Source organism: Rhinolophus sinicus, chromosome 1 (assembly GCF_057876585.1).
Source record: "Rhinolophus sinicus isolate RSI-liver-muscle chromosome 1, RSI-T2T, whole genome shotgun sequence".
Taxonomy (NCBI): domain Eukaryota; kingdom Metazoa; phylum Chordata; class Mammalia; order Chiroptera; family Rhinolophidae; genus Rhinolophus; species Rhinolophus sinicus.
The window spans coordinates 186,323,115-186,346,108 of record NC_142501.1 but is presented as its reverse complement, the minus strand read 5'-3'; the positions used below and the strand labels follow the sequence as shown (position 1 = coordinate 186,346,108).

Genomic DNA, 22,994 nt, shown 5'->3' with positions numbered 1-22,994 from the left:
TAGAGCCAAAAAGATGTGCTGATAGATTGTATGGGGGTGTGAGAACAAATGCGCAGTCAGGGATGAGTCCACGGGTGTTGGCCTGAGAATTGAAAGGATGGAGCTGCTTTCAACAAAGATGGGGAAGGCTGCACGAGGAGTGCATAGATCCACCTCACGCATAGGACTTATCCAGCGGTGTGCTGGTAAATGTTTAACAACTGGCTTTGAGAGGAGAGGGAAGCCCTGATGTGCAGCCTTTGCTAATTTCTGCGGTGTAAATACTCCCACCATGGGGGATTTCATACCATCGACATGATGTCACAGAACACAAGCTGGGAAGGGACACAACAGCCTCTCCTGTAGTGCTGGAGTCCATGTCAGGACACCACTGAATTACTGTAAACTGTTTATTGTAATTTTTTGTACTTGTCTTATCTTCCGTTCTCAACAGTAAACACCTTGAAAACAGAATCTATCTCATTATTTTTGTATTCCAAACGTCCTAGGCAAAGCACCTTACACATAAGCATAAAATAAATGTTGAAGATACGTATGGATAAATGAATTCATATTAATTCTATTTTGGTAGGACAAGTACTTGACTTCACTAAATTTTGTTTAATTTTCCATTGATATCACTTCTTAAATTAAAAAAATGCACTTTTTAGGATTTTAAATCATATCATTTCTTTTGAAGGGTATATAAGCAAGTGAGCAAAATGCTGTTATGTTCATTAAATGTAGTTAAACCCTTTGTAAAGAGAGGGGAGAAATTTCAAAAAAGTTTTCAGGGAGGAGGACAGTAAACCATGGCTTTGCCAGTGAAGCTTGATAGTCCCGCACTCCCCTGCAGTTTTACTGTGATATAATTGACCTATGGCACTGTATAAATTTAAGGTGTACAGCATAGTGACTTAACACATATATTGTGAAATGATTACATGAAGTTCAATTAACATCTATCACTTCATATAGTTACAAAAAGTTTCTTTTTCCTTGTGATGAGAACTTTGAGGATTTCCTCTCTTAGCAACTTTCAAATATGCTACACAGCAGTGTTAACTTTAGTCACCATGCCGTACAGTGCATCCCAGTACATAACTATCTTGTACACTCTGACCACCTTCACCTAATTCTCTCTACCCATCCCCTGCCTCTGGTAACCACAAACTGGATCTCTATGTCTATGAGTTTGGATTTTTTGGATTCCACATATGAGATCATACGGTATTCATCTTTTTTCTGAAGCGCTATAGTTTGATTTCACTTCTTCAGTAAAATAATATTTTGGGTTTCTTCTCCTCCTCCTCTTCCTCTTCCTTCCCTACTCCCTCCCTCTCCCCCTTCTCCTCCAGATTCAAAATGCTAAAGACTAAGATCAAAGAACACAATTTATTAGTTCATTAAAAAAAAATCCTACTGCAAAGGAGTAACTACAACATAAAGCTTACTTTTCTTATCAAGTTTTTGAATCTCTATCAAAAATTCATTTAGCCAACTGTCCTTGTTACTTTACCGTTCTATTTCCGTAATGGGTCTAATTTTCCCCCTCTAACAAAGAGCAAGTGAGAGCAGAGATGTAAAAATAAATATATACCGTGTTTCCCCCAAATAAGACCTAGCTGGACAATCAGCTCTAATGCGTCTTTTGGAGCAAAAATTAATATAAGACCCGGTCATATATTATAGTAAAGTAAGACTGGGTCTCATATTAATTTTTGCTCCAAAAGACGCATTAGAGCTGATTGTCCAGCTATGTCTTATTTTCGGGGAAACATGGTATATATATTCATTGATCTTTCCTTTCCATGGACAGATCAAAATCACTAAACCAAGGGAGGCTTGAAGTATATCTTGATGTCATTTATCCTTCATAAGCCCACCTTTTATTAATATACGTTAAAGGGTTATACATTTTGTATAACTGTACAGTAAGTTCGCTGTTGAGCATATGTTCAAATACATCTAAAATACAAGTCTCCTTTTAAAACAGAAGTTAAAATGATTTCTTTGCTGTGGTGAAACTGGTATGTGTTCAAACGAAAGATGAAACATTTGTTATGCAGTATTAAAAATCAAAGGAAGATGGCATAGTGTGGATCCCTTTTATCTTTTTGTAAATATTAATTTAAGCTGTTATACTAGGTCTGTGATATTAATGATTTGTGTATATTTTATGCAAGTGAAAATTATCTCTGCTACAGTGAGGTTTTTGTTTTGTTTTTAGGAGCTGGACAACATAAAATTAAAGGTAAGTGTATTTCTATAATAGAAAATTTATATTGCAGAATTGAAAACAATAATAAGGTATTATAACTTTTATGATATATGTACAGTATATTGATATAGCGTGCATTTTTCTCAAATAAAAATTATCCTTTGCTGTGGTAAATTTTTGTTTTCTATTTTTTCAGGCCTTTTACGTACGGCTCAAGGTAAAAATTTTATTAAATTCTTGGGATATTACAGACTTGAAACAAAACAAAGGTACTGCTGTCTTCTTATATTTTAATGTAACTATTTACTGAGGAGCATATGACCACGTGTTCCCAATAACCCAGCTTTACCGTTAGTTTAGGCACAGAGGCCTTTTTCCATTGTGATAAACTTTGATTCTCATTCTCACCCTCCCACACAGTCTGCTAACCAAAACTACACAACGTGGAGCACCCCTACTCATTCCACCTTTGCCAAATACACTTCTTCTCTTCCTTCACTTTTCCCTCAAAATCGAGGCAGCTCCTGACCAAACTGCTGCCAGAGGAAAGACACCTCTTTGCATGATAGGTATTTACTCATTTACTTTTGTAAGCCAGATGTTTCCAAATCTGGCTTTTTAGGATCACTCTTTTATTATTCATATAAAATGACTACCAGAAGGGGCCGAACCGGTGGCTCAGGCGGTTGGAGCTCCGTGCTCCTAACTCTGAAGGCTGCCGGTTCGATTCCCACATGGGCCAGTGGGCTCTCAACCACAAGGTTGCCAGTTCGACTCCCGCAAGAACTGGTGGGCTGTGCCCCCTGCAACTAGCAACGGCAACTGGACGTGGAGCTGAGCTGTGCCCTCCACAACTAAGACTGAAAGGACAACAACTTGACTTGGAAAAAAGTCCTGGAAGTACACACTGTTCCCCAATGAAGTCCTGTTCCTCTTCCCCAATAAAAAATCTTCTTTAAAAAAAAAAAAAAAAAATGACTACCAGAAGTTCAGGATCCCCTCAAGATTTCTTAGGATTCCTGGGGGACTTTTAGAGGTTCAAGGTCACCCTGTCTAAGTGCCTCATCTCGACTGTTTCTCTGTGTGCCCCTCTCCTGTCATCTTGTCCTCCAAGGCTGCTGTTGTTCTCACCACCACCATCCCTCATTATTCCTTTGCACCTTCCCTCCTTCTTTCCCTTCCTTCCTAGTTTTGAACCTCAGGGTCAAAGAGATGAGTTTGTGATACTCCTCAGCGCATTGCACACGATCATCACTGGTCCAGGCAAGGCCCACTCTTGTTTTACTGATTCTCTTTCCTCCCTATACCTTACTCCCATTCCCCATAGCAACCATTTGAATGTGATTTAACATATATGTCTTTTTGTTTGTATGCATTCTTATCCAGTGTGTATTGCCATCTTGTGAGCATACCTTTTTGATGCACATCATAGTTTGTTGTAGCACTCATATTTCCCTTTTTTTTCTTTTCACAAAGCATTACATTTTAAAGATCTGTCCATGTTGCTATGTGCCCATTGAATCTGTTGTTTTCAACTGCTGCATAAAATACTCTGTGGTGTTCCTCTTTCACAATATACTGTCTGCTTTCTCAATAATGGACTCTCAGCTGATAATCACATGTGATGAATGTCCTCTCCTTAGGGATGTGTGGCAGGATTTCCTTGAGACATCCGGCCGGGCAAGGAATTGTTGGGTCTCAGGGTGCACATCTACTTACTTCAACTAACTAGTGCCTGTGTGTTCTTTGGCAGAGCGGTACTGTCCTCACCTCCACCAAACACACCTGAGGGTTCTCCTCAACCGCACCAGCATTTAGTATTACCCCGCTTCCTAATTTCGCTTGCCTCATACTGTCAAGGGCTATGGTATCATTTATTAATTTGAATTTTTATAATAACCAATCATTTTGAGTCTCTCTTTTACGCATACTAAGCTTCTGAGTTGCCTTTTCCTTTTCTTTCCTCTTTGCTTTCACCAGTTCACATCTTTGTCCACATTTCACGTTGGGATTGCAGTCTTCTTTTTTATTGGTTTGCATTCTAAATAGTAATCCATTTTCCGTTTTAGACATTGAATATATCTTCTTCCATTCTGTCACCCATCTATTACCTTTATCCATAGTGGGTTGAATATAAATCTTTAGTTTTTATATAATCAAAGTCGTTGATTGTTTTTCTGATGGGTTTTGCTTTCAGAGCTTTGTGCTGCTCTTCTAATATCTAGTATACCTCAGCTACACTGGGCTTTCCCCCATCTTCCTTTTTTGAGCATTCAGTATGAATGTCTGAGTCTTCTCTTTGATTCATGAAGGTGCTTTTGTGAAAGCTCTGAGCAGAGCCTCTCTCTGCCTCAGAAAATAACCTACACGTGTAGCATGACAGATACATGTGTGTGTCTCCAAAAAGAACTCAGGAAATCCAGGGCTAAGACACAGGATCACTGTGGCAAAGTAACACTGCCCTCTGGGCAGCAATCTCATCCAAGACAGAGCCACATGTTGGTGGAAACCCACCTTGGGAACTCTGGTCAAAGAAATCAGTATCCTGTGCAGGACTGAACTGCTGTAGGACAGTAGCGTGACGGTGGAATCATCCCTGATCACTTCAAGCAAAATCAAAGGGAAAAAGGAGAAGAGAGAATCTTTTTTCTTTTTTGCTTTTGACTTCTGCATCCCAGATGTCTAATACTAACCACCCCTGATACTGAAACCATGAAATGTCTTTATTTGCATGACCCTTGAAAGAAGTGCCTTATTGCATACAGAAGGAGAAGAGCCTTTTTAATATCAGCTCAGGACTCTTTTGGTCAGTGTCGGTGACTAGTCCCTCCCTTCTGTAAGGACCTTGTGAATGTAGAGTAGAAAGAGAAGCTTGTTCTCTGATCTGGGCATGTTGACTGATCTAAATGCAGCAAACAGCAACACCATGAGCCCCACCATTCACTTGTACCAACAGACACTTCTAGTTTGTGCCTGCAAAATTTCTACATAATTCATCTTGAGCCTTCACAATTACCTAGCCAAAAAAAAAAGAAATCAGATGATGTGCTTTGGGGATTTTGTGTTGTCCTTTTTAAAGGGAGGACAAGTTTTAAATAGAAAATTATCAATGGTTAAATTATTTTAATGATTTAATTTTTACTATAAACACAACTTTAAACATTGGAACTTTTGTTTTATTATAGAAGAAACAGAAATTTTGACTGCTAATATGGATGCAGGTAAGTTAACATTATTCTTTTTTACTAATGGTTCACTGGTTTAAATTTGCATTTCAATGTTGTGCGTGTATGTATGTGTGTATGTAATATATACGTAATTAATTTGAGTAATAATGACCTTTACTATCAATTTAAATAGAAAAAAATAACATTACGTACTTTTTTCCTTTCCTTATCACTTTTAAGAAAAACAAGCATAAGTGCTTCTTAAGCCCTGCTTTAAAAATGGATTAATGCATATGACTAATTTTGAAGTGAAAACAATACTCTAGTCCTACACAAAGATTTTCTATTTGTTATAAGTTTTGTCAGGTAAGTTTTGCCGAAAACAACCAGATATCAATCATGACTCACGACATACATTGAAATAGAAAAAAAATAGATTTTGATTGAATTAACCTGGTGTTTTTGCAATGTTTTAACCATGATGACAGAAGGTTTGTGAAGATCTGTACCCTGGCCAGTTATGTATTAAAAGCCAAATTAAATTAAAGTATTAAATTCCTGGGAAGATAGTAATTGATAAGAGCTTTCAGGTCAGACTGAATTGTGTTAAATCCTGACTGTTACTTATCTTAGCTGAGTAACTTAACCTCAAATACAAATGGGGAATAAAATAACTCCCTATTTGAGGGGCATTTTAAAGTTCATGTAAGACTCCCTTTTAATTGCCAGACCCCAAAGTTAATTAACATTTTTTAAAAATCAGGCAATGAGTGAAAGATTTTGATGTCAAAGCTATAGCTACTCAGAAGGGATTTTCAACAAAGGTCCTTTATTCTTTACTCAAGACAACAATAATTTTCAGATATTACCCAACCCGGTTTCACAGCTGTCCATAAATGAAGTCTCTCTTCTTTCAAAGGTCCATGCAGAAATTTAAAGCTTAGCATCACACTTTTCCCCCAACCTTAGGAGGGGTGGGAACCCTCCAAACAATCTGTCCACATTTGTTCACAACTTCTCTCCCTTGAGGACCTACCTCCTTCTAATATGCTCAAAGTAACTGACAGTGATATTAATTTTCCTTTCCATTTGGGGCAAAGAAGAAAGCCTGCAAAAAAGGTTCATGACCTGGTAAAATATAGAGAGAGAATAAGGGGAGCATCTGACACATTTCACTGTCATCCTTTGTCAGGCATTCTCTTGCAAACTCACGTCTTAAGCCTAACTCTGCCATGTTTTTTTCCTAGTAACAAATGTGCCATATCTGAATGCTCACAGAGGAAGGAAACGTCATCACATATCAAGTGGTTAAAAACACAGCCCCTCCCCTGGCCAACTGACCATGGATTGTCCAGGGGTTCCCAGCACATTATGTCTCTGGGTTAATATGATGATTTAATGAAATAACTACAGACAAAGTATTCAGCATGGGGTCTTACACATAGAAAGTACTTAATATTAACATCATTAATGTTAATATTAATATTATTGAAAAGATTTCCGTACAAACAGCCTCTAAAAATTAAAACCTATGAAAGTGAGAAGACCAGAGTTCTCCATGAGAACCCCCCCACCCCCCGAGCTGTCCCAGTGGTAATGCCTGGGCATGTGGCATCATTTATCAGCCGGAGGATGGTAAATGTTTAATCCCTCAGCCAGCCTCTTTCTGTCACTAGTCCACCTTTAGAAAAGTTTTGAGAGAATCAGGTCAACTTTAATATTAAGCCAGAATTTTTAAACAAGGTGAATAGTACAGTTTAGTATCCAAAATAATTTGCTAATGAATGTGGCCTCTTTCATACTCGCTGTGCCTCTGCTGAGATGATCAAGAAGTGTTTGCCTTAAAGGTAATAGTTCAAAATGATGATACAATCTCTTCTTTTCTTGAAGAAAGAAAACGGATAAAGTCATTTTTCCCTACACTGTCCTGTGGAGTCAAAAACAGTGCTTCCGTTAGAAGGAAACGAGTCGTAGGAGGAAGGCCGGCAGAAGTGGTAAACCTGCACAAAAGTCCTACTGTTACTTCCCAGGAACAGCCTGAGTTTGAGGAAAAAAGGGGGTGGGATATGTGATTGTAAGAGACTAGGAGTCTTGCGATGGGAATATCTTAGAGCCACCTGTTTGTAGAATGGCAGTGACCATACAAATGTCTTTACAGGGAGACTTCCCATGGCAAGTGGCACTTAGGGAGGACGGGAAAATTACCTGTGGAGGAATTTATATTGGTGGCTGTTGGATCCTGACTGCTGCACATTGTGTCAGGTAAAAAATGTCTCCAATAGATTTTGGATTTCCTGAAACAATGAAAGTGGGTAATAGAGATTGTGGCAGATAATAAAACCATATCTGAGAAAAAGTCATTGACAAGTTCCACTCTATTAACTGTTAAATTCCCTCTGATATTCACGATGGGGACTCCAGAGGCCAATCCCCAGAACCTAATGTGTTCCCCATAGGCCAAATTGTTGGTCCCAGCTGGCAAGACCAGATCAAACCCATCGGTACTAACTTACTGGATGTGGCTCATTTGTTTACAGGGTGGGAAAAAATAGGTATTATCTACATTTATCTTCCCCTTTGAAAGGGTTGAGATGCTCAAGTCAGAGAACTGGGGTAGGCAGAGTGTGTCTGGATTCACATTAGCATTTGATACGATGTCTCATAATTACCTGCAGATGGGAAATACAAATTTGATGCAGTGCCAGTAAGGCAAGTTGTAAGTGTCTGTATTGGTTTGCAAGGTCTGCCATGACTAAATACCACAGAGTGGGGGGCTTTATTTTCTCACAGTCTGGACGCTGGAAGTTCAAGATCCAGATATCAGTAGGGCTAGTTTCTCCTTGGTTTGTAGACAGCTGCCTTCTTGCTGCGTTCTCACATGGCCTTTACTCAGCATGCCTGCATCCCTGATGTCTTTTTCTCTTCTTATGAGGAGACCAGTCATATCGGATTAGGGCTTCACTTCTATGACCTCGTTTAACCTTAGTTAGGCCTCTTTAATGGCCCTATCTCCAAATACACCCAGTCACACTGTGGTTTAGGGCTTCAACATGTGAACTCCAGGGGGACACCATCCAGTCCATAAAAGTGGCTGCAGGGCAATGCCTAAAAGGTATTCATAAGGAATAAAGGTCAGCTTGGTGGAGGACGGAGTTCAGAATTCTGGCCTCAGTTCTGATCATTAGAATGAATGAAATGTCATTTATCGAGCACCTCTTACACACAAAATAGTGTGCTCAGCACTTTCACACGTTATTTTGTTTTAATATTCTCAATAGTTCTAAGAGGTAAATGTTACTCTTCCCATTATTTAGATAAGCAGACTGAAACTGAGAAGTTATATGACTTGGCTAAAGCTGCACTACTAGTTGCTAGCAGAGCCAGGATAAAATCAAGTTCAACATATCTGACAGTAACTTAGAAGAAGGCCTACTTAAGAAATCTGCAGGAGACCCCAAGTAGAGAGGGGAGGGAAACATGTTGAATGATTAAGTATGTTGGATGACACCCATAAAAACCCTCATAGGCTAGAGCAATGAGCCAAAATTATTTTTTTTCTCCTGAATGACCCTTTTCTCGTGGTTTCTGTGATACACACTCTCTGGTTTTTTACTGTCCTGTGGCCACACCTTCTCTGCCTTCTTTGAAGTTTCACCCTCTTGTGACTGAGCATTATCGTTCAAGCGAAATACTGATATTCCTCAGGATTTAGCCTGGTTTCCCCTTTTCTTCTTCCTCCTTCTTCTTAAAGTTATCTGTGCTTTAAAATGCTATGTGTTGACACAGTCAATGATACCTCCAGCCAGTGGCCCTACAGTCAACTGCCTGGCATCTTGGGTCACAAATTCAAAACCTCGAAGACTGAGCTCATTGTATGCCCATTGCCCCAGATATGGTCCTGTCCCAGGGTTTCCTGTCTCAGCAAATGACAACACCATTCATCTAGTTACACAAAGCAGAAATCTAAGCATCATCACATTTCACTCCCTCAGCCCTACCATAGTCCAGGCAATATAGCACCAACTCTAGTGGCATTTTTAATGTCTAATTATTTAATTCTCAAACTTTCCATCTCCACAGTTACCCTTTTTTGCCTTTTATCTGGATTATACCAACTGCCTCCTAATTGCCTTACCCACATTTACTCTGCCCACCTCCACCCCCATCTATCCATTCTCTACTGTGCAGCAAGAGTAATATTTCCATACTTGGTTTTGGTCACTTATTACATAACATTCAATGGCTGTGTATTCCTCTTTGGATAAAAAACTAAACAAAAATATAATATGGCCCATTAGGCCCCATATGACCTGAGCCCTACTTACATTGGTCCATCTCATCTTGCCCCGAAGCTTCACCTTCTGCTCTCTGCTCCACCCACTCTGGACTTCTCCCACCTACTCACGTGCACCTCTCTCCCTGCCGCACAGACCTTCATATATTGTTTGCTTGAAATGATTCTTCATACTCCGTTTTCCTAGTTAATGTTACTCGCTATTCGTATCTCAGCTCAGTCTTCCGTTCCTCAGAGAAATCTCCCTGACTCCCTTAAGACAAAGCCCATGTGCTATTCATTCCTCTCACTTATCACAGTAGAATACATTTCTTCATTAGTGTGATTATCTATTTAATGCTACATCTTTCCCTAGACCCCACGATCCATAAAGGCAGGAACTATTTCTGATTTTTTTTGTTCATTTCTGTATCCCAATGGCTACCACAGTACCTGGTATATAGTAGGTGCACACTAAGTATTTGTTTAGTAAATTGAATGCATAAACAGCATTGACTTTAAACAATATCCAGGATCTCTGATCCTGAAAAATAACCAAAATTAATATGAAACACAGCATTCTTGGAACGCTAAGCATTAAATAAAAGTATTCTGAATACCTCATTATCTCCTAGGACATCACTGTTTAACTGTTAGGTGATGACCTGAGAAAATGATGGTAGATGCCCAACTTGCTGGAAACCATGAGGTGAAAATTGGTATGAAATGGAGTGAGGCATAAGAACCGGCACTATTTAGCTCATTCACAATTTCAACCAGATTTTAAAAAGCTAGTATGTTCCAGGTACAACCCTAGGCACAGGCATCTATCCATAGATTAATAAGACCCCATCTTTGACTTCAAGCAGCACCGGCTAACAGGAAGAAAGGCTTGTGAGCAAATAAATACAGTGCGACGTTAGGATGAAGTCGGTGTTAAATGTCAGGATGACTGCTGTGGTCTTGGCTCTGAGAACCTCTGGGGTCAGCAGAGTAATGAGAGCGTGTGCTGTGACTCCCCATTTCCTCAACCTTATTGCTGGCTGGATACCATCTGGTCTCTGTTTAAGCACTTTCCATGGTCATGCTCTCACTCCAGAGGCAGCCAACTCATTCCACTTCTAGGCATTTCTAGTTGGTAGCGAATTCTTTATGTCCCTGCTATGGTGCATATAGATGGCCTAGTCCTCTCTTCATTTACCCATTGACTTTAAGTCACATATTTCCACATCTTTAAGTTCCTTTTCTGGAGACTTTTCACTTTCTTTCTGAGCTGTCTTGTTGCCTTGGTTATTCATGGCAATTACTGATTTATTATTTCTCTTCCTAGACATCTACAGGAGTGGCTTCTGCAACAGGTTGATAGGAAGAGGTCTTTCTTTTGTTTTCCAGTATTTGTTGGTAGAATGTTTTATTTTCTCTCCGACTGCAGCCTTTTTTTTCGTCTCTCACACGGTAGTGCTATGTTTTCTCTGCACTATTCCAGCTTCTCACATAGTGGGGGGATTCCCTGGGAGACGGGCTTCTTCTCTGTTAATAGTTCGCCTGGGTCATAGGGCGCAGTGTCCCGGTGGGTATGCGGAGAGCTTTTGAAGTTCCAAAGCTCTTCCTGCACCAGATTCAGAGTCCATATGTTTCAGCAGTTCTGTTTACTCCTGCAGGGATTCGCCCAGATAGGTGGGGTCAGGGGTGGGGTGAGTTGTGAGAGGTGGCCCAGAGCAATGTCTGCGACCACCACCACAGCCGGTCCTGCTTCCACAGCTCCCTCCCCTTTGCCGGAATTAATTGGGCTGCGAATCTGTGTCTGCGGTCCACAGTTCTCAGAACAGCAAATATTCTGTTGTTTTGATCTGACACTGCTACTGTTTCGCTTCTAGCACCGGGCAGGTGGGGGCGGGGTGAGCTCTAGGAGGGGAGGGAGGGGGCGGCTAGTCTCAGTGCCTAAGGCTCCGTTCTCTGCTCGGCAGTGCGGGCTTAAACCACCGTTTTCAGCCTTTTTCCCTCAGTCTTTTCTCCGAGGTCTCTGCCATGAGCGTTGGGTTCAGCCGTGTTATATGCTGCCCCCTCAGCCCTGTGGGCCATAAGCGGAGCCCTAGCAGTCCGAGTTCTTCCCTCTCCTGCAGCTGCGGTGGTTCCAGGAAGCAGCGAGCTCGGAGCACTGAGCTAGGTCTGCGTCGTCCTGCGCCCGAGGCTCCGTCTTCGCACCTCTCCCTTCCCTCCTCCCCGGCTCGCGCGATTCGCCCACCTTTAGGTGAATTCAGTAGTGGGCCTCTTCCTCTTGCCTGTCTGCTGTGCAGGGAGTCCTTTGTGGAGTTATTGTTGTTCGATTAGTTGTAAATTCCAGGGGAGCTTTACAGAGGCTTACCTCACGCCGCCATTTTGATGACGTCCTACCCATTGACTTTAACTCTGCCCTAATTAAACTTAATTGCACTGCTTCGTGACAGCAAGGGTTAAAAAAAAAATCTGGGAAAATGAAAAATGTCCTTTAGAAGGAAGAATTTAAAGATGAAGTGTCAGAAATCCATGTTTATAGTTGTTTTTTTCCTCAACATATTTCCCTTTTCCTTTTTCTCTTATAGAGTCAGTAAAGTTCACCGTTACCAAATATGGACATCATTACTAGACTGGGTAAAACTTAACTCTGAAATAGAAGTTCAGAGGGTCAATAGAATTATTATCCACGAAAACTACAATGGAGCCACCTACCAAAATGACATAGCTTTGATTGAAATGAAAAAGCGCCCAAACCTCAAAGAATGTGTGCTGCCTAAATCCGTCCCTGCCTGTGTCCCCTGGTCTCCACATTTATTCCAACCTAATGATAAATGCATCATTTCTGGCTGGGGTCGAGAAAAAGGTACATGTTCTACACTTTGTTTATCAGAATCCAAGAGTTGAAAATGAATGGGACTAGGGATGCATAGAAGCTAATCTAATGCTCAGAGAGAACACAGCATTCGATCCAGGAACGTGAACATCAGCGAGCCTGGCTTCCGAGTGTGGGACCTGTGCAGCTGCCTAGCACCCGAGGGGCCCATGCTTGGTTAATTGCTCTACTGTCACTACTATGAAATTCTTAATAATTTTTGCAGGGGACCCACCTGACATTTTCATTTTTCACTGAGTTTTGCAAATTATATAGCTGATCATGATCCAGAGTTTCAAAAGATACCTACACTCTGTAATTCTGAAGCATCCATTGAGCAGTAACCATTTACCAAGAAAAAAACAGAGTGACAGGGGGACATATAGCATGGGATTGGGGAATTTGTTGAAGAGATATGGGTGGAAGATAAACAGGTTTTCGAAGGGATAGTCACAGTATATGCTGAGTCGGTGATCCCACAACCCTTCTGCTCTCTCTTCTCCCCTCCCCCATTCTCCATGCCCCAAACCCCCACATCCCATAAAGGCAAAGATAACATAAAGAATTTGTTCTTTGAGCTTCTAAGAAGATTTGAGGTGCACATTCATATGAATAAGAGATGTAGAACACTTAGGAACAAATTATTAGAAATACCTGCTAAATTAGAAGCTGGATTAGAATTAAATTAGCCAATGCTTTTCCTTGTCTTAAAGAGTTAGCCTTAAAATTTAGCTTCCTTTTGACCTCTTAAGCTCTCTTTGTAAATAACTTCATTGCATTGGTCTTATAGAGTCATATTCCAACACATTCTTTATAATTGCCATATTGAAAAATATAAAATATATGTATAAGTTAACCTGAATTTATGGTATGTTGGAATACCCAAGACTTACAAAATACTAAATTTTACTAGTAATTAATTCATCCAGAAGGCATTATGTCCTTATATTTGTGTTTTCTCAAAAAACCCCAAAAAACCTTTTTATGTACATTTGCAAGTATACACAAAAGTAGAGATAAAGTATAATAAACCTACTTATTCACTAACCAGTTTCCACTGCTATCAACATTCTACCACTTTTGTTTTATCTCCCTGAATCAATCACTATCTCAATAGCATAATTAGGAAGGTTTATTTATAAAGGGGTTAATTACAAAGGTGTAGGTAAGGGTTTGGGGGGCCACAAGAGCCATGCAGAAACCCAGGACGAACAGCACTGAGATCTCTCCTAGAGCTAAAGGTATAAAGGGAAGGAGAAATTACCAGAAGGAGAAAGAGCCTTAGGTAGTGCAGGCTGCCTTGAGAGAAGCAATGACCTTGAGCCCAATTTTGCTATCCTTTCTCCTTCCTTCCCTCCCTTCTGCTGGGGTCTCCTGTTGGAAACCAGCTGGAAACCAAAGGCTAAGGGATTCCTACTGAGGCAATCCCTCCAGGGCAGGCTCTTAGGGCAGGGAGCGGGGCACTGAGGGGTGGAGAATGGCCTTGAAGGACAATCAGGAGCTATTCAACATATTCCCCACACACACTTGGTTTTTTCTCCTGGAATATATTAAATCAAATAGCAGATATCCTGTAATTTCACCCGTGAATAGTCCAGTAAATATCTTTCCCAGTAAGGACTTAAAAATAACAAAGCAAAACACACCACCTTTCATACTCAACAAAAAGAAAGTGATTTGGTAATACCATCTAATATCCAGCCTGTGTTTAATATTCCTTAATTATTTACGAAACATTTTACAATCAGATTATTTCCATTGGGATCCAAACAAAGTCCACATATTGCACTTGGGAGTTATTTTCCTTAAATCTCTTTTAATCTAGAACAGTTACCCCTTCCTTTCATTCAAATGTATTTATTAAATAAACTGGGTCATTCTTATTTTAGAACTTCTACACCTTAAATTTGGCTGATTGTATCCTTGATGTGGAATTTAACATGTTCTCTATTCCATGTATTTTCTATAAATGGTAGATATGTTCTTATCCATTGGTTTATTGACTAATCAAAAATGGTTTAATGCATTTATTATGAGTATAAGAGAGTAATGCTAAAGTGCTAGGATTTCACTGATGCAAAATATGGACCCAGTAAAAAAACAGGGGCTGCAGAGGCTACGGGTTGAAAGACAAAAACCAGCTCTCAAGGGACTTATAGCTCCCAAGGGACTCCTCTCTTCTGTAGGAGCCATCAGTCATGAATGCCACCACCAGACAGCAGAATGTGACAAGTGCCTCAAGAAGTATGTAAAACAAGAGTTCAGGGAAGGGAGCAATCTCAGGAGTCATTAAAAACTTCTCACACAATACAGGAGCTCCCAGTGTCTATAGGCTTGTCCTGAGTTTGAGGAAACAATAAATCACTAATTTTTTTCAAAAAAGCTCTTATTCTGAGGAGGGTAGCCATCTTGAGACAAACTTGAAGTAGGACTTGAAGGAGAGAAAAAGAAACTCTTTCCAGATTTGCCATATACCTTGGTGGATCTTTATCTCCCTCTGCTTCCCTGAAGAGAGGAATACTGGTTCTACAGTTTAATACTATGCTCACTGCAGTGCTAGGGTCTGTGGGGCTGCCCTCTCAGGATAAGCCAGAGATCTCTGTCCCCGGGTAGTTTTTAAGTTAATTGAGGAGGTAAATCATTTGGCCTAAGGTATTTATAATTGAATTACTGGGTTCATGGACTAATTCATTACATAAATATTTATTAAGCAACTACTGTGTGCTCGCATGAGGCTGGGTGCTGGTGCAGCAGTGAATGAATCAGGCCTGGCCCCTAGAGCATAAACATTGCTGCAAACTAGGAAAAAGAAGGCTGGGTGCTGGGGCAAAGATTTACTCCTTATACCTGAGACATCTCAACCTGTATTCTTAGGTTTTTCTCATCTTCCCTGGACTGTCAATCAGTAACAGTACCTGGCCCTTCTCTTTCCTTGGACCAAAATGTTCAAGTCCCAAATGTCTGACTTAAATGGAAAGGAGATCCTAAATTCTTTCAGTCACTTTCAAATCACTTAGGAGAGAGTTCCTCACAGACACACAAAAACAGATACATACTTATAACTTTGTCTGTTTCTTTCTTCATTTTAACTTCTTGCATTAAAAAGTTGTTTTCACTCTAACAAGCACTTTCAAGGAAATAAGGGACTGTAAGAAAATAGGAGCTATTTATGTAAGAAGATCTTGATCTGTGATTCCTAGCCAACTTCTCCACTGGACTCAGCAATGAGAAGGGAAGGAGTTTATCTCATTCATCTCAGAGTAACCAGTTCTTTGTTAAACAAGTAGGACTTCAGAATGACCCTTGCGTATTTTTAGAAAGACAAATATAGAAACTGGGGATATGAGCAATGTATGATTAAATATGCTAATGAATTGTCCTCAAAAGTTTATACATGTATTAACGAATATATATATTCTTACGTATTCCGAATGTTTTACTAAACTATGACACTAAGTATTTATTTAGATTTCTCATTTGTGACTTCTAAATATCTATTTATTTTCTCACTTTGTTTAGATAACCAAAAAGTCTATTCACTTCGGTGGGGTGAAGTTCAACTGAGAAGCAACTGCTCCAGGTTTTACCCAGGTCGTTACTTTGAAAAAGAAATGGAATGTGCAGGTAAGCACTGATTTCTATCACACACACACACACACACACACACGCGCACTATCCCTAACAAACATGTTTCCTCCTCCCCACCAAATAGGGCCCAAATCAGCTCTGGGCCCTGAACCTTTTCATTTGGCCTCCTGGCTACTACATTATCAAACTCTTTCAGTCCCTTCCCCTTAGATCAAGTTCCCTCATTCTAATACTAAGGGGGAAAATACTAAGCAGTATAGTGGTATATATCGCAGTATACCCAGGTGACTAAAAGCACAGACTCTGGAACCAGACCGCCTGGGTTTATATTCCCGTTTTAATCCAATTACTACTCATGTGAGCGTGAGCAAGTTTCCTTACCTGCAAAACTGGGGATCTTAATAAAGAAGGGCACCGCAGAGCAGTTATATAATTTGCCCAAAGTCTTAACAGACAAGAAGTGGTATACCCAGGATCAAAACCCAAAGTTCTTATAAATAAAAATCCAAATGATCTCATTTCAAATACATCCAGTTGTAATTCAATTCTCCTTCCCCGGAAATCCCATTGAACTTCTTATGATACCTGTCTGTCTGCTTTAATACCACCGATGCCAGTGCCCCTACTAATACAACGACAGCAGTTCCTACTTCTGGTGGGGGCCCAAAGGCGGGTGACCAGCCAGGGCAGTACATTTAGGATGCTTTATTTAAACCACTTCTAAGTAGCGTATTACAGAAAAAGGCAGAGTTACTGACATCCTATAACTTGTTGGATACAGTGACTTAAAAATCTTGGAAAGTCATAAGAGTGAGATGAACGTAAATAGACCATTTCCTGTGTCCTCCCCACTTAAAATGGAGTTCAGGATAATAGAGGACAAAAAAGGAGAACAGCACAAAATCTACCAGGAGACAATATCCCAGTTAACAGGACAAGCTCTGAGGTGTGGTTGCCGAAATCCAGGCTCGGCCACTTATGAGCTGTATGGCCTTGGACGAGAGGTTAATACTTATAACCTCTCTCTCTGTGCTTATTTGTCTCACTTTAAAATAGGGATAATGATGATACTTACCCGATAGTGTTGTGGTGAGGATTAAAGCAATGAGTGACCAATACATATTACGTGCTCAGTAAGGACTGGGTATTCATATTTTCCCACTCAGCATTTGATGCTACTTTCAGAATGTAATCGCATCATGGTATATACATACTTGCATAAAGTAGAGAAAGCAGGGAGAGCACTTACTAAATTTGGAGAATGATTAGAAGACAAAATATTTCCCAACCTGCATCGCTATAACTCTGCGGGTCCAGCAGAGGCCTGCAAGGGAGAGCAGGTGTTATTTCCTGTTACAGAGCGGAAGTCCTTCACCGTATTAGTGGAAGAGGCAGGAAGGCGGCAGGGTGGCCTTGACAAATGTAAGTAAATGGGTGATTTTCTTTTTACTGTGTGTTTCTCAGGTACAGATGACGGTTCCATCGATGCCTGTAAAGGGGACTCTGGAGGCCCCTTAGTCTGCAAGGATGGTAACAATGTGACTTATGTTTGGGGTGTAGTAAGTTGGGGTGAAAACTGTGGACAAGCAGAGTTCCCAGGCGTTTACGCCAAAGTGGCCAATTATTTTGACTGGATTAGCCATCATGTGGGAAGGTCTCTTATTTCTCAGTACAATGTATAAAATTGTGATCTCTCTCTTCTTACTACTCTTTTTCTCTCAAGAGTTCCATTTTATTTGAAATGATACTGCATAATTAGCACTGCTCTAGGAAAAAAATAAAGCAAATTTTATTGGATATTTTTAAAGGTCTCTACAAAGTTTATGCCATATTGGAATTTTGCTGTATAATTCTCAAATATTTTAGTCAAGTATACATATTTTATTTATTAGAAATGTGATGGAATTATCTCCTTCATACAGGAGTGATATATTGACTACACTAAAGGCTTGTCTCGTTGAGTGACACTGGAGTCACATATGCCTACATTCAAACCCCAGATCTACCACCTTACTAATTGCTTGACCCTGGGCAATTTATTATCTCCTTTGGTCTCATTTTCAACCTTTAAAATGGAAACTGGGAATTTTGAGAAAATGAAACTACATACTGAAATGAAATATTTGGCATAGTACCTGTCATAGGAAAATAACTGACCTCACAGCTCTTGCCCCATTTCTCTGCTTCCTTAAGAATTAAAAGTTCTCGAAAAACTTGTCTTTAGCTCCTCGTTTCACAAGTTCTCCTTGACGCTTTCTTTAGATCTCTCCACAAACACTTCACCACAACCATTGACTTCTAGGTATCCAAGCTCACAGTCACCTAACCATTCTCACCTTCCTTGCCCCCAGGGTAGCAGACACAGCCAACCCCTCAGGGCATCCCACTCTTCCTCCTGGCCTGCTGCCTCCCTCCCAGCCTCTTTCTTCCAGTCACTTTTACTTTGCACTTCCCTGGTGATTTCCTCTTCAAATCCCACTCACAGTCCAATGACTCACAAATCCGTATCTCCAGCCATAACCTTTCCTAGAACTCCCGAGTTATACATCTCATCGAGCACTTAACATCTCCACTTGGATATCTCATAGCATTTCAAAAGAAACACAGCCACACCAAAACTTTGCTCCTTCGATCTGTTCCTCCCTCCTCAGTAAATGGCACCAACACTCACTCAGGGCTCCCCTGTGAACTCAGTGTACAGCAGGCATCCAGCCTCCATCACGTGACCCTGCTTTAATCTCAGCATAGCACTGTTGTTACCCAAGATACTCCGTTTTTATCAGTTTGTCTGCCTCTTCCCACTATACTGTAAGACACGTGAGAAGAGAGACTGTGTTCCTTCTGTCTGCATCCCTAGCACTTGGTTCACAAAAGATGCTCAGTGAATCAACATTAGCTGCTTTTATTATTATTTTCTACAGCACAGCTATCATCCTGAAGGCAGAGGTATGCTTTTCACATAAACACAACCTTCAGTTCCTGGGGTTCAGCCCTGAATAGAGCACAATTATTATTATTTTTTTTGAGCACAATTATTTTGATAATAGAAATGCCTATTTCTACATATATTCCAAAATCAGTTACTGACCCAATATTTTTCTTCTTAAAATTTTTGATAAAATATACATAAAAATTTTACCATTTTAACCATTTTGACACATACAGTTCAGTGACGTTAAGTACATTCACAGTGTTGTGCAACCTTCTCCATCTCCAGAAATTTTTCATCTTCCCAAAATGAAACTCTGTGCGCATTAAACATTAACTCCTCCTCGCCTCCCAGGCTACCCAGATGTTTAATTCCTTTTGTCATCAAATACAGGAGAGAGTTCAGTTATCTACGGCTGTATAAGAGCCCTAAAATGGCCATTTAAATAACAATGGTTTAGGATTTTGCTCATGCATCTGGGGACTGACTGGACTCAGCTGGGCAGTTCTTTCCTCTCCTCACGCACTTGCTGTCAGTCAGGGCTGAAGCAAGAGTCATGGTAAAGGCTTCTCCACCCACGTGTCTGCTGCCTGGGCTGGGAGCTGGGGCTTCTCACACATCTCTCCCCACGTGGTCTCTCCACACGGGCTCTCCACATGCTGACTGGAGTTGCGAGACTTCTTACATAGTACCTGACAAATGTCCCCGAAGAAGGTGCAGAACCTGCACAGCCTTTCTAAACCTAGCCTGGAAAGTCACTTAGCCCTCCGTGACAAAGACCTGACCAGGTTCAAGGGGAGGAAATGTAATTCATCTCTTGATGGGAGGGGTATCAAAGAATCTGTGGCATGTTTTCAAACCTTGTCCTGACCCAGCAAACCTGGAGCATGTGGCACTTTAGAAGATATCTGTGCATGAGACAAAAAGAGAAAAGTACTAAGGGGTACAAGCTGGGAAACCCAGCATATGGGGTACCCTTCCTTGGCTGATCTAGAAAGGAGTGGTATCGTGGTCTCTCAAAGGACAAAGCCAGTCTGCACAGTGGCCTGGGACTGGAGGCGTGGCCGCAGAGTGGACCAGGATGAAGACCTGAGGTGAAGAGCCAGCTGCTCCGTCGTGATTCTGCGTGGCAGAGTGTGGGAACAGCAGGAGTGGGATGGCCTGGCTCCAGGGCTCTTCCAGTTTAGAGGGCTCTGTGAGGGCTCCTAGTTGCAGACAACAGAAGCCAATCTCATTGGTTTAACTTTTTAAAAAGTAGATTTATGCAAAGATATTATGCAGTTCACAGTATCTCCAGGAAAGCCAGAGAGTTGGAGGCTATGCATGTGGGAATAAGACCGCAGTGACTCTCACTGCCACTAGCTCTTGTCTCAGGCGTCATGTTCAGCTTGTGCTGCAGAGGCCGGACACTGGACACTACTGCTTGGCCCTCTACCATTGCTGCTTCTGTGAGTTAGCACGGTCTTCCCTGAACGTGGTCAACGAACAGAGCTCACTAGATGTGGCACTCTGCTATGTCTTACTTAACCCTGGCCTCAGAGCTCACCATCTTATGAGGGAGACAGGAAAAGAAATTACACAGCTGCGTTTTGCCAGGTACTATGGTGAGGAGAACTCACAGGAGACTCATAAATCAGCCTGGAGTGTTAAAGAACTTCAGGTGAGCTTAATCTGAATTATGGAAGAACTTCCTCGGCAGATGCCAATGCAAAGGCCCTGTGACTTGAGGAGCCAACCACACAAGGGGACCGAGAGCAGCTCAAGGAGACTGGAGCTCAGGGTGTAGCTGGACAGGGAGAAAACCCAGGTCAGGGAAGGCTGCATGCCAAAGAGTTGGCACCACTGAAGGACTCTGGAAAGTTCATGCTGGAGGCATTGAGGAAGATGGATGGGAGGAGGGTAAGATGAGGTAGGGAAGACAGTCAAGAGACTATTGGAGAAATCCAAATGAAAAATGATAAAGGTAGAAACTAAAGCAGGGTACTTTTTAAAGAGGATGGCATTGATTCTAGATATACTAAGGAGGGAAATAGATGGCACTGGGGACAGAAGAGATGACAGGGCACTAGGGAGAGAGATGAGTCTAGGATAATTCCCAGCTTTTCTCTTGGATAATGATGTGATTGGTGTTGCCACTGCAGAAATAAAGGGAATTGAGGAATAGAAGTACATTTAGTCAGGGGTATTTTGAAGCTGTGCTCTCTATGGGAACCCAGGGAAGATGAAGAATGAAGTAGGAAATATGAAGCTGAAAATCAACCAGCGGTTTGGTAGTCAGAAACCCTATCTAGGAAAAACACACAGCTGAATTTATCCTGATGGTCTAAAACCCTGCAATCTCATCTAAGTGGTTCCTTCCATGTTCTCTAGTGCTTCCTCTCTATGTGAGAAGTAATCTTACATTCTACCCACAAAGATCACCTGAAAATCTCTCTCCGATTGCTATGGTCTGAATGTGTCGCTCCCAAACTCGTGTTGAAATCCTAATGCCCGATGTGATGGTATTAGAAGTGGGGTCTCTGGAAAGTGGTTAGGTCATGAGGGTGAATCCCTCATGAACGTGATTAGTGTCTTTATAAAAGAGATCCCAGAGCTCCCACACCTTTTACACCATGTGAGGACAAAGCAAGAAGTTAGTAGTCTGCAACCTGGAAGAGGGCCCTCCCCAGAAGCCAACCATGCTGGCACTCTGACCTTGAACTTCCAGCCTCCAGAACTGTGAGAAATAAACTTCTGTTGTTTATAAGCCACCCGGTCTATGGCATTTTATTATAGAAGAGCAAAGGGACTGAGACGCTGATCAAATGTGCCTGATGGTACCAACCTCCCCAAGCCGGGAGCCATTACCTTCAACATATCATGAAAACACACTGTGTTCAGGGACCTAGTGCAGCCATCTCTTGTTCTTCACTTCAACCTCAGCTTGAAAGCTATTCACGCTACTGACAGCTGGAACTTAGCACTTATATCCCCTTAATTTGAGCCCCTTTTAGAAACTAACCTTCCAGCCTTAGCACCGGCCAAAGATGGATTGTTATGGTTGGAACTGCTTCAGCACATGGCATTTATTTTCATCACAATAACACTGCTGAGACCATTTAATGAGATGTTGGAAAAGACTAAAACATAGAAACTGCCCTTGATAATTTGTATTTTGTTGATTTTGTGTCATTTCAAATAACACAAAGGATTGCATAATATTCTAGCTTCCAAGCATTCTGAATTAATATGTTACATTAAAGCCAATAAAATTTGCATTCTTACCTCATTCATACAATCATGTTCCACGATGTCCACATACAGTGATCATTAGGGGTTTCTAGAAGGAATATTTGACTGATTGTGCTTACAGTTGTACTGGGAAGCGCTATAAAGAAAACAGAGCCTACTTTCAGCCACCCAGAAGATCCCATTCTAAGTCACTCTTATCATTCAGACAAAAATCAGCACAAATACAGGCTATTTTAGATCTTTGTAATTTCGTTTTGATAATATTGACTGTAATTGCTTTTCCCAATTCCTCTTCCTTTGTTTCTTCCTTTGACTACAACTGTGTTTTGTCCCCAGTACGCCACTGAAACTTTCCTTGTGAAGTTCACCAATAACCTCCACGTTACTAAATCCAGTGATCAATAGCCAGTCCTCCACGTGAGCCGAACAGATAGCTCTGTCTGTCTTCCATACACTCTCCTGCTGTTCTGGCTGCTCCTTCTTAGTCTCCTTCGGGGGGACCGATTCTTTGTCCCCCCGCCTCCTATGATTTAGATCTCTTTATACTCTTTTTAGGGACAGCATCTAGGCCTGTGTGTTTAAAAGCCATTTCTATGCTGACAACTTCCAAATTTATTTCTAGCCCTTATCCCACCTCTGAACTAAAAATTCGGAATAATCTTCTCAAACATGTCTGAAATTAATTTCCTAAATTTTCCTTGTAATCTGATCCTTCTGGAATCCTCATTTTAGTTACT

General features: G+C 41.0%; 1 protein-coding gene across 1 annotated transcript in view; it reads left to right on the top strand.

Annotated features, from left to right (window-relative positions):
* Positions 1-17,894, top strand: part of CFI (complement factor I) — a 46,975-nt gene extending 29,081 nt beyond the window's left edge. The window contains exons 9-16 of the mRNA XM_019741902.3: positions 2,210-2,233; positions 2,397-2,417; positions 5,386-5,421; positions 7,258-7,361; positions 7,526-7,629; positions 12,223-12,500; positions 16,029-16,133; positions 17,562-17,894. Of these exons, the coding sequence (XP_019597461.2) occupies positions 2,210-2,233; positions 2,397-2,417; positions 5,386-5,421; positions 7,258-7,361; positions 7,526-7,629; positions 12,223-12,500; positions 16,029-16,133; positions 17,562-17,779 (890 nt within the window). The 3' untranslated portion in view covers positions 17,780-17,894. The remainder of the gene's footprint in view (positions 1-2,209; positions 2,234-2,396; positions 2,418-5,385; positions 5,422-7,257; positions 7,362-7,525; positions 7,630-12,222; positions 12,501-16,028; positions 16,134-17,561) is intronic.
* Positions 17,895-22,994: the final 5,100 nt, after the last annotated feature.